This window comes from Venturia canescens, chromosome 2 (genome assembly GCF_019457755.1).
Source record: "Venturia canescens isolate UGA chromosome 2, ASM1945775v1, whole genome shotgun sequence".
Lineage (NCBI taxonomy): Eukaryota > Metazoa > Arthropoda > Insecta > Hymenoptera > Ichneumonidae > Venturia > Venturia canescens.
Window position 1 is genome coordinate 9,681,076 of NC_057422.1, and position 12,370 is coordinate 9,693,445.

At 42.2% G+C, this 12,370-nt stretch overlaps 1 protein-coding gene across 3 annotated transcripts in view; it reads right to left on the reverse strand.

Annotated features, from left to right (window-relative positions):
• Positions 1–392: 392 nt before the first annotated feature.
• The window catches only part of knockout (Stork-head domain-containing protein knockout), a 116,308-nt gene continuing 104,330 nt past the window's right edge, over positions 393–12,370 (reverse strand). For 2 of the 3 annotated variants that reach the window (XM_043410986.1, XM_043410989.1), the window contains 5 exons: positions 8,807–9,262; positions 5,568–5,774; positions 4,442–4,626; positions 3,888–4,364; positions 393–3,601 (listed from right to left, as the gene is read on the reverse strand). In XM_043410986.1, coding sequence (XP_043266921.1) covers positions 2,354–3,601; positions 3,888–4,364; positions 4,442–4,626; positions 5,568–5,774; positions 8,807–9,262 — 2,573 coding nt within the window. In that variant the 3' untranslated portion in view covers positions 393–2,353. The remainder of the gene's footprint in view (positions 3,602–3,887; positions 4,365–4,441; positions 4,627–5,567; positions 5,775–8,806; positions 9,263–12,370) is intronic. The other variant, XM_043410987.1, reaches the window with a different exon arrangement.

The following is a 12,370-nucleotide window of genomic DNA, read 5'->3' on the forward strand; positions in this document are numbered from 1 at the left end:
GTTGTTGACGATTTATTGTTAGTTCCGTTTTAGAATCTAACAAATCGGTTAACTCCGCACCGATTTTGGTTTTCAATGTTTTTTTTTTTTCATTTAACTACTTTTTTTCCAAAATTTTGTTCCAAAAAAAGTCAGCAGTCAAAAATCAGTCGACCAAATTAACGGAGGTTTCTTTTCAACTTCTCTTTACAACGATTTCTTTTTATCCATGATCATAATAAATAATAAGTATTGGAAAAAAGAATAATTTGAAGCTTAAAAATTGTCCAAGCTCGTTTCTCCACAGACATTTCTTACCATAAATACATAGAAAAAAATCACGAGAGGGATCGCGAGAAGCACGTGTTTGCATCAACCGTACACATACACGTGTGTATGTATACGCATCTGTATTCCATTTTTTTTAATATCGTATATTTGTTTTCGTTTTATTGGTAAGTTTAAAAATGATGATTATACAATGCGATACTACAAGTTAGTTTCGTATTATCGATTAAAAAGGCTGTTCAACGAACAAGGTAATGAACAAAGATACGATCGACGAAGATATAACGAAGGCGATAACGCCAGCGACTTATTACTCGATTCCATCGTATGCATTTACAAAGCGTGTCATCATTCTAACCCTAATCTTAATTTGACCTCCGCTACCTCGTACGTGGTAATATTTCGAACGATCAATAATCAATACTTCATCGTTCATCTATGACAATGTGCGTCGCTCGATTCTCAAATGATAATCTTAGAATCGGGGATCTCATCCTTAAGAACGAGTTTCCATCCCTCGTTCCATCACGCGAGACCCTATAAAAGGCAATCGAATTACAGTTCTATGGTTTTGGCACTTGGATACAAGATTCACGATCGCACTAGCGTTACAAAAGTCGTACACATACTTTCATCAAACAAACAAAATATGTATATTTATATATTCATTTATGAAAAAAAAAAAAAAAAAAATAAACATAAAAATAAAAATAAAAAAATTGACTTTGAGCCATTATGCGAATAGATGCCTCTATTATTTGTTGGTATATATAGGTATATATTTATATGTATATAAATTTATATATGTATAGAATTAATAGATCTATTTCTAGAATTGATTTGCTCTTCGTTTATGTTACATGCACGTTTTCATCGTACACCGCTCAAACGGAAGATAAACTTTTTGTATGACGTTCAGTCAAACGTGTACAGTTTTCTCGAGTCTGGCGTGGTGATTCCGACGTGAAATTTCGACTTTAATTCCCGATGAAATCTCTGCCATCACATATCGCGATGAAATAATATACACTTCCCAGTTGACATTAGTTTTAGTGATAAAAAAAAAATTGAAAAAAAAAAAAACGAAAGAACTTAAAACGAAAATGATTGGCGGTTCGTGTTCCACCCGAAGTGAAGCTTTAACGAGTGACACTTTATCGGAGTAAAGCGACGCAAAGCTGCGAGAAATGACGAAAGAAAAAAAAAACTTGTCCACGATTGTCTTTCGTTGGGTTGGGAAAATTTCAGTTCACATCGCTGTAAAGGTAAGAAGATAAATCGTAGAATTATCGTTTATTCATTGAATTCGATGCAGATCGCTCGAGAATTATTTCGGAAGCTCGATAAAATGATCGGATCGATCGAAACTCCACGGGGATCGATCGAACGGATCTTTGAAGGGGGACAACGGGGGCTAATATTGAAAGATAAAAATGGAAAATTCGTTGGAAATGTTAAAATGGCAGTGCTCGAAATATTCGAGACTCGGTATATTATATTATGCTAATGATAATAATACATATTCAATATTTTAATAATATTCGATGTTGGAAAGAAGCTCGAAAACAGTTTTTCTGGCCGGTCGCTTGAGTTGTTTTTTTTTTTTTTTTGTTCGTTACAAACAACACATTCTACAAACGTATATTTTATTAGAGGTTTTGACACTTGCGCGTCTAAGGTGACTCCGTTTGATTGTGGTTACAGTTAACAAAGACATTAAATAACGTAAATAATTTGATGCGCTCGTCAAGTTGCTAATTTTAGCGTTACTTTCGTCGTTCCACAAAGTGGCAACCGATTTCGTAGAAAGTGTTACTCGCGCAGTGTCTCTTTGATGTGGTGGAACTTGGAATTTTTGTTGTTCTCACAGTCGAACACACGTCGGAAACGAAATTTTCGTTGCTGTTTCCAAGGCTTTTTACACGAATTATATGTTTTACCAGCAACTAGTTTGAGACCGAGGATTATATTGATGGTCGACGTGTGTTCGACTCAGGAAGCAGAAGGAGAAACGCCACTGGCTCAAAAGTCGTGGCGCCGGGCTCGTGACTTTAGCTCTCAGGAGAATAAAAGAGGGGATTAAAAATCAAACTAGCCCGAAATCCGTGTGGACGGTGACGTCACGATTGTTAGGCTTCTCAGCAGCTGCCATGTTGACCTCGACGAGCGTGTCGACGCTGTTGATCGGGCATCCTTTGAGAATCTTCTGGGCTGCGAGACTCGTGAATTGTACTTGCATGTCGCTGAGACTCGGATATGAGTACAAATCCCCGCGACTCACGGTCTTCTCGAGATTCGGCTCGGAGCCCTGAGGCGCTCTTCGCTGTTTGCCGCTCTCGAGGTTCTCGATGTAAACGTTGTTGAAGGAGCCGCCAAAACCGTCGAACGATTTGGTCGGCGAAGGAGGATTCGACGATATATTATTCTTCGATCCGGGGCGAAGCAGGTTGCGATAACTAAGAGCATCCTTCGACAGGGAAAGGCTGAGTTTCCTCGAATTGTTCATAGCGTCGTTGGTGTTTTTGGTCGTCGGTAAATTGACCGGTGGATTTTCGTTGGTGTTGACGAGAGAATTTTTGTCTACGATGGCCATGCCGTCCATCAAGTGTGCTTGGCTGTTGTTCAGACGGTTGGTCAGCTTCAATTTGTTTGGTGCTTCGTCCTCGACTTTGGGCTTGTTCTCCTTATCCGATTCGGCTGAGCTTGGCTTCGAGTCTTTGCTGCTCGTGTACAAGGACGATGGTCTTTCCGGTTTCGTTACTTTCCACTCATCCAATTTGCTACCTTTACGATTTTTTTCCTCCTCGCTCTTCCCGTTAAATAACTTTTCATCTTCCAGTCTTGATTTGTGATTTTTCTCGCTCACGAGCTCCCGCTCCTGCTTGTCCTGCTTCGTCTTCGCCGAATCTTTCTCAGGATTCGACGACGTCGTTCCGTTTGAGCCTGATTTCGTCGTACCGTTCTCAAAAGTAATGACCGAACGCATCGGAGAATTGTTCTGATGCACGTAAATCTTCGTACCCGGGGAACCCGATATCGTCGTCGTGCTCGATGCGTTCGAAGCCAATGTTACGCTGCTCTGTATGGCACGCTGCTGCTGCTGCTGCTCCTGCGGCGTACTCGCAGGACTCAAATTCGTCGAAACTTGAAGAGTTATCGAGTTTTGCGCCTCTTGGAGCGGCGTCAATGCACCCTGCTGAATCACCTTCAACGGCGACGATTGCACGCTGCTCGTTAATTTACTCGTTTTCAATGGCGACGACGAAAGCTTACTGCTCGATATTGATTTTCCGCTCGAGTGGGTCGAGTGGCCCGAACAAGTCTTCTGGAGGATCTGTCGAGCATTTAAAAAAATATCATTACCTCATTTATTCCTGTTCATCAGAGAGCATGACAAAAAAAACTCAAAAATTCGTTTCTGTTTACTAAAGCGAAAAAAATCGTACGAAACTTGGCTAATAGCAAAAAACGACGTTATTTTATGAAAAAAAATCATCTGAACATGAAAAAATTCGATGGAGAGTTCAACCTCGTTCTGAACGTTATCAGGAGTCGATGTAGCAATAAGTCAGAAGGTTCAACCTGCAGCAGGAGAAATGATTTATGAAGTGTTGACCGACCTTGTGTTGTGGCGAGCCATTCGTAGATTTGGTGCCACTTCCGCTCGAGTCGTGACTCGGTCTCCTCGAGCTGTGCCTTGTGCTCGATCGACCGAGAGTCGCCGTTTTGGCTGGGCTGCCGCCATTGGTCGCCCTGACGGAACCGGAGCTGCCGCCGCTTCGACTCGGCGACGAGTTTGTCGAGTGTTTGCCATTTTGCATCTGTCCCCGTGTTTGATAAGGCTCTTGATTCGCGCTCTGCGGCATCACCGAGGCTCGGGATGTGCATCTGCTCAGACTGGAACATTTCGATCGTGGCAAAGTCGAGCACGGCGATCGGTGCCTTCGCGAGCTTCTGGGTGTCGAATTCGCCAACAAGCTCGAGGAATCCCCGCTCGGCTGACGCCTGTGCCGTCTCGGCAATGTCGCTGAGCGTACCGAACTCGAGTCGTCCCAGACCTGAAAACTTGCCTGCGACTGGTCCAGACCTTCGAGCATCTGAAATTACGATAAAACTATTGAGTCTTTCTGAACTCGCTCGTTCGATTATTCGCGAATCCTCAAGTTTTATTTACCGATGGACTTGCTGCTCTAGTTTGAGTCGCGACACTGTGCAAATGTACAACACGCGGATTGAACCATTCCGTGGGTGGATATTGGGCGCTGAAAGTCCCCATCAATGGTGTCCCCTTCCGCCTCGTGCTCCGTCGAAAGAGCCTCGATAAGAGGCTTATTTTTTCTGAAAATATACCCGACAAACCTTGAGAACAGTAGGAGATGGACGTCCAAACAAATTCGATTAAACGTACAGTCGAGGATCGGGGAAAGGCTGGCCGAGGCAAGGGTTCGATGGCATTCGAAGCTTACGACGTCATTTCATTTATGAATTCTCTTACTTTCTCTCTTTCAAACAATCGATAGTAATCGCCAATTGTTAGCTGCCAATCAGGCCATGACTCACGTGTCACACTAATCAAACATTTTGTTAGTTTCTCTCACCCTCCGTGCTTCGATTATCGTGCGACATCATTTTCAACATCCCATCAATTTTATTCTCCGTGCTCAGGTCAGTTTGTTAGTAGAAAAATCATTCTCCAGCAATATCTCAAGTTTTGTCATCTCCTAGCAGATTTTTCGTTAACACGATCCAGTTCTGAACGAGTTAAGTTATAGACAGCGTTATCCTGGTCTGAGACGAAAAGCGACTGAATCTGTCATGAAAAATCGTTAATCGAGTCCCACCGGGCTCTTTCATTGAAATTTTAACATGAAATTTTGAATCTCGGTTATTATGAAGGAAATTGGAAACCGCAGGAAATTGAATCAAATTCGAATGACTTTCAGAGATTATTTTGATTGCTCAGGTTTTTGGGGATGAAAATTCTTTCACTGATTCTGTCCAAATTTTCAAGTTTGTTCAGCTCATCAAGTTCCACAAACAATGAAATGCTGCTTTTTTCTTTGTAATAAGAATGAATTTTGGGAAAATTTATTTAAAAAAACGGTTCCTCAGAATTCCAACTCGGCGATGACGAAACTTGCAATCGTAATTCCGTGGTGCGTGTGACTCCGATTTGTTTGAAATCGAGCGCAGTTATTGTGGTTGATTAGAAGCTGGAGGAATGAAGATTCGGTAAAAAAAGAAGCTTTCGTTCTTCCATCACCAAGAAAACAGCCCTTTCCCCGACATTTTAGACTCACTCGTCGGACTGTGGGGCGTGCTGTCCGTGCTCGCGTACTCGGCGCTCGACGATGTATCGCTTCGATCCGGCCTTCGCGGCAGTGACCGTGAACTTCCGCTTCTGTGAAGGCGTCTCGCCGAGCCCCATAGTCGGAGGGAATGCCGCCTTTCGAGGCGTCCCGGTACCGATCTGCATCGCGCGAACAGCACCTTGTCGTTCGGGTTGCCTGTAATTAACCAACGAATAAATTATCATCGCCTTATGATTAAATTTACATTTTTTATTTACTCTTCTCAAGCTCGAGAGGAAATTTTCCGTCCGGAATATAACGGTCCCATTTATTCATATCGCGCATCGGCTAGAGAAATCGATAAAATCCCGTCAAGACTTTTGACCCTTGGCTTCGAAATTTGAATAACCGGATTTCCCAGATTTTACCAACTCGTTTTTCGAAAAAAATCACATTTTATGCTCTCCTATGAATGAATATTTATTCGTTATTTATTCCCCAATATTCGTGATAAGCAACGAAGGACGATCGTAAAATAGATTTTTCAAAGATCAAGCCTCCGCTATAATGAGCTTTCACCGAGCTCATTTCGATTTATATAAAAAGATCGTAGATCTTTTTATATAAACCACCGATCGGTTCCAGCGGCATCCGGAGCCATCAAAGTGCCAATAAATTAGGATCAACCTCCAAAATTCGAGGACACTGTTACATCTAATTCAAAAACGATGTTCATTATTTAATAGAGACCCAAGTATTGATCCACCTTTTTCTCCCTGTTGTCATGAGGGGGACGAAAAATACTTTTTCATCACCATTATAATAAGACCAAAAGGAAAACCAATCTACGAATAAGAGACCCCAAACAGAGTAAAAGAAAAAGTCTAATCAAAAACCCTTTACCATACCCCTATACAACCCCTATCATAATACAATGAACAGAAGGACATAACTGATACCCCTATAAATTGGAGACTGGAAGTCGCGACACAAGCCATAGGCGACTATCGATGCCACCTACGCACCGATTAACAAGACACCCGTCCAAGAGGGGTAACACACGGAGAAACTAGGCCACGATTCCATTGCAATCCTACGAATCAGAAGTAAGAATTTTCCCCACCATCAAAAAATTACAGAAGGACACCACCAGACAGAGGAACCCTTAGAGAGGGGTAACACTTAGGAGATCAGACCACAATCTTATCCACGAATCCAAAAAAGAGGATTTTTCCCACCATCGAGAAATTGCAGGAGGACACCACCGAACAGAGGAACCCTTTGAGAGGGGTAACAAGTATAAAACCCCCTGTATTACATCTCGGAGTTCGAGTTCGAGTTCGCAGTATCAGTCTTCAGTCTTCGCGCGGTCAGGAGAGTCCAGTTCGTCGGAATTCGTCAGAGTTCAAAGCTCACGGTCCTACTTCTTATTAGCGAGTCAGTCAGAGGCTCTACTTCATCGGTACCCGTTCTCTAAGTCCGAGATCTTCTATTTGAACTTAGCCGAAAAACGCGAATAAACCAAGTCATAGTCACAACAAGTCATAGTAACACCCCTCGTTTAAGTAATCAACGCTTTCTGTATACTTTTACTACGATATACAAAATTTGTACCTGCATCTACTAAGTACCTTATTCACCCGGAAATAAAGAAAACCGGGATATTAATTGTGATTAACATTGTTCGTGTAAAATTGTAAACGTGTCGTGCAGCATTTGTGGGAACAATAAACCACCGGAAAACTAACCAACGTGAGTAACTAATTCATCTCTTATAACGTCAAGCCCCGACACACGTAACTCCCGGACCGTCCTCCCCCGACATTCTTTCCATACCAAACGACGAGACTTCCGTCCCTGGGTAAAGGACTTGATTGTCTTGACCCGAAAGAGGAGTCATACCTGTGTTGCGTTCTCTCTAACTCCGATAAGCTCCCGGGGACGTAACAACACGTAGCCGAATCGTTCCAAAAAATCACCAGGTTGAAGGAAGTCAACGAGAAACTTGCTCAGATGAGAATAGAGCAGTAAGGAAAAGGGGAGGGGAACATCGTGCTACGTGGTAGTCGTTGATCTCTGGCCTTTGTGTGATCTCGACAACGCTTAACGGTAGACAATGTCGTGGGTAATGGCTAATGTATCGTCGTACTAAATCCGTTTCCCTGATCATGTACATTCAAGAACATAAATTAAAAACGTTTCAGTGCGTTCAAAAAGGTTGATTGAATTGCTCGATTTCGGTACGACTGAACGTGCCAAGCTTCGTATTTCCTTGAAAATTGAAACGGTTCTTTAGCTTTTAATGGAATACTCGAAAAATTATGAATATTTTAACCAATTATGAAGAGACTGTCAAAAAAGTAATTGAAAAAGGGCTTTTTGCCTGTTTGCCATAAAAAATGTTGTTCCAGTGGTTTTGAGTCAATATATAAACAGTGAAATTGTCGTTCGGAGTTGAGAAAATGTTTGGCCGTGTACAAAAATAGGTGCAGAAATATCTTTGAATTTATGGGCTCCAGTCTGCGAATGATTGCGAAAATTTGTCCAACTTTCTTGAGGTTAATGAATTTTTATATTGATATCGAGACACTTTCCGAGTAGGTTAGCGAGATGAAAAGTAATTATGTTCGCGCAGATTGTCGGCACAATTTTCGCAATGTTGTATAACGCGAAAGTCTTTCCCAGTGTGAATGTGTGCGTGCCGGTTTTTATCTTCGTTTGACGATGAAAAACGATCTTTCAAGATGAGAGAGGGTACGCGCGTACGAAGACTCGAAATGATTGGCACAGGTAGAACGGGTCAGTCGGCTGGCACTTCTTACGCCAAGGACGTCGACAACATAAACGCGGAATTGTCGGCGGCGGCGGCGGCGGCGGCGAAGAATCACACTCGTACTGTTCGATGGTTAAAAGAGAGGAGAAAATAAAATGAAGCATAAACGAGAAAGACGAAAGGAGCCCTTTGACCGCCAGACACAAAAATATGCCGCGGAGGACCAGTTCAAAATCGAGCAAAAGTTGAAGCGTGAAAAGAACGAATTTGAATTTTTTCTGTACTTCTCTCCACGGGCTCCTCGATTCCCCGTCAACCATTTTCGCAATTTATTCGCGTAATTGGATTCAACATTTCAACAGTTATGAGAAAAATCAAACAATGCAACGAGCTCCAAAAAAGTGGCAGGCAAAGAAAAAAACAACGTGAGAACGATAAAAACGAATGAACGACGGCAGAGTAAAATGTGTTTCACCTCCGCAAATGACATCAGCGAGATTGGTCTGGACGGCCTGATGCGTGACATTTCCGTCCCTGAGTGTGAGCATTTCGCCATGAACGAGCGCCATCGCCTCGTCGTTGCTCATGAGCATACCACCCTGACCACGACAACCGGTTAGCTCTCGTGAGTTTCTTCTCGAGCTACCGGAATCGCGTCTGAGCCTTCTCGTCTCAGGCGTAACGACGAAGTAACCCTGCGACGTGTGATAGATCTTTCGTTCCTGCATTAGCTTAGCCAGGGCATCGTAAACGAGCTCCCGATTCGGTCGTTGCATCGTAGGAAATGCATTTCTCAATGCGGATCTCAGAGTGTCGAGTGTTGCCGCTTGCCTTTGTGACGTCAGCTCGAGGATCGCCCAGCAAAGGGCTTCCGGTAGAGGTGTGAACTGGCCCTGGGATACCGGAGCTACCAGACAGTCTTCAATATCGCCTGAAACATTAATCAATTCAATATTTATCATTAGAAACTTGCCCGCTCCGATAATTCATTAATCAACTTCTTTTATTCATTTTCTATATGCAAATAATCACGTCAAAAGTTACTTTGCATCAACTCCGATCTTTTCTGCTTTTAATCGTTCCCCAATCGCTACCTCGAGTTTAACTTCATTGCACTGTTCTCTGTTGGAATGCATCAGAAAACACGCATTTCAAATTTCATTAAATTTCTTCCAAATATCCAAAAATTTAAATCTTCGGCAATGAAAATTCGCTTGCTCGTAATCGTTTGAATCGTTTTCAAACGTTAAATCGCTTTTATTTTTTAAACAACTCCATGACTCATAACAAGTTTTACGTTTCACAGAAACGTAGTATATTCTCTGAATAAAACAATCGGCGAATTTTCGCAATGCAGAAATCCCTGAATCGCGGGCGAGATATTTAAAACGTGCGGAGGCCTTTCTAATCTGCATCCTCTGCTGCGGGGCTGGGGCGAGAGATCGGCTCACAATTCTATGCCATTTGAGTCGTGGCTTCGAGTTTCAAATCTGTGTTATTATATAGTCAAAGTATCGCGAGAAGCATTTCGTTCGATGACACCATTGTATTTGTATATAGATCATTTTCCTAGGCAGCCGATGCATGGGCTGTTTTGGCCTCAGGTCGAATAATTTCTAGGTTTTCGTCTTGTATTGACTGCCGTTTACGTTGATTCTATACGCGAGCACAGAAGACACTTCGAATCTTCATTTTTCAGTGGGCGTCCAAAACTTTTTCCAATTCTCGAGGATGGTCGAAAAGGTCTTCGACTATCCTCGTTTGAAGCAGAGCTTTATTTGCCAAGTGACAAAGCATTAAATTCACGATGAAAGGAGCTCGATGCACCTGAGAAACTGACCCAGAACGACCCGTATGCGAACACGATGCACGAAAGTAAGCGTCGATCGGTGTTCTTGTGGTCGAGAAGTATAAAACGGACACACAGAAGGTGTTCAAATATCATCGGTATATAAATGTAACGAGTCGATTCTATATTGACAGGGATCGGATTTCCGATCGCGTGAACGATCTACAACGACCTTTCCCATGTCTCTCGTAGCGGAATTGAGATCTCAGTGAGTTATTCGTACTACTTTTTTCGCCTGTTCTGGTCTATACTTAAACTTGAATAAAGAACGATTGTATTTCGAGTAAACTGCGCAGGATCGACGGTTCACGTTGTTTTTCTCCGGAACGTTTGTCTTCCGGAATTTTCTGGATTTCAATTTAAAAATAAAAAAAAAAAAAGTGTCATTTCAAAATGAAAATTCATTAACAAACGATAATCGAGTACGAATCTTTTCGAAAACTTTTAGAACCGTAACGAACGAGGGAAACTTTGCCTCGAACCGCGCAGCGCCTTCGAACATGCCTGGAATTCTCTCACAGTAGTAAAACTCGACGTAAAGTCAGACAAAAGATTTTCTATCCTCGATAATTATTGAATTTATGAGCGCTGCGTAAGCCTGCGAAAATGCTCTTCGCCACTCACATCATGTTTTATCTTGCCCCCAGCGTGGTGTGCGCAACACTTTTTTCTTCGATTCCGCGCTAACGAGCTCTCGATCAGGCTGGAAAAAGCGATTTTCGCACTAAATCGTCAATCTGCGTTATTCGGTATGCGTTGGAATTCCGCAAGGCTTCGTGTGCGAAATCGCAATGATTAAGTGTTCTTTCTCTTTGCTTTCTTGTTACCTTGTGAAGCAGCACTTCGGTGTCTTCGCAGTCAGGCTCTCTTTCCTCATTTTTATTTTCTTCTATTTATACTTATTCCCTTTCAGCGTGTATGCAATAATTCAAAGGTAGATATCGATCGCTGCATCGATATATTTCGCACGATGTGCGTTCGATTGGAAAGAAACCTACGCGTAAGGCGGGTACGGTACATTTATAAGGTACGCGAGGATGAAAAAAGGAACAGAAGTAGAAAAAGTCCACGAAAAAATAAGCTCGGATGCGGGAAAGAACGAAGAAAAGAGGCAGACAAACTGAACGATGACGTTGTCGAAGAGAAAGTTGCGGTGTGAAGGAAACCGAACAAATGGAAGGAAGGACGATGAGGGAAACGATGATAAAGCGGTGTAAGCTCGAAACAAAAGAATTTACAAAAGAAAAATGTACGATGAGAAAAATAGGAACTCAATTTTTTTATTCTTTAATTTTTTTGTTCTTTTCACGATCGAAGAAACGATTGAAATTTCTTTACTTCAACTCTCAAAGTTGAAATTTTCGATTTCCATTAGTTTCGCGTCAACTTCCTTAATTGCTGCTCTCGAGACTCTCCCGGAGATCTCGTTAGCGAGCTCTATTCTGTCCCTGCTTGAGCAATATTTTCTCACAAATCTGAATCCTTACAGCACCGACGTATCTCACAGGAGTGTCTCGACACGATGCCTCGAGAGTTGGAGGCGCCAAGAGCTTGGGCGGATACTAACGCACACGCATCGAACCGTGGGCCACGAATAAATCTCTGTGGAATTGTATCGGTGGATGTTTATTCCTAAAGTGTACACGCGATCCTAGTCAATAAATACAGGAGCTTCCATGGAAAACTGCACACTCTATTTCCACTATTTTTATCGTTTGTTCCAATCAATTGATCCATCGCGCCAAAATTCACCGGGTCAAGTCACTCGAGCAAGCACGCTTAAAGTATTTCATGGAAACTTCACTAAAACTCGTAACTTTATCGTCAAAGTTACAAAAATGATCAAAAACTTTCTTCGCTGCTAGATCATAAAAAGGACATTTTTTTCTTCCTTATTTTTTCGTGTACCGTTCGTACGGAGAACTTCTAAACGCAGCATGAGGCCGAATATGAATTTTTTCACGTCGATTATGATAAATTATCGGTCCAGTTATCCATCGAAATGGGAAACTGAATCTCAACGACGCTGAAGTTTGCAACGCTCGGGTCCAACGAAATGAACGAAAAAAACATTTGTAATTCACCAATTTTTCATTTCACGAAGCATCGGTGCAGGTTGAAAGACTACGAATTGAAAATTCGGCAGGACATGAATTTGGAGAATCACTGGAATTATTGGAGAGTTTTTTA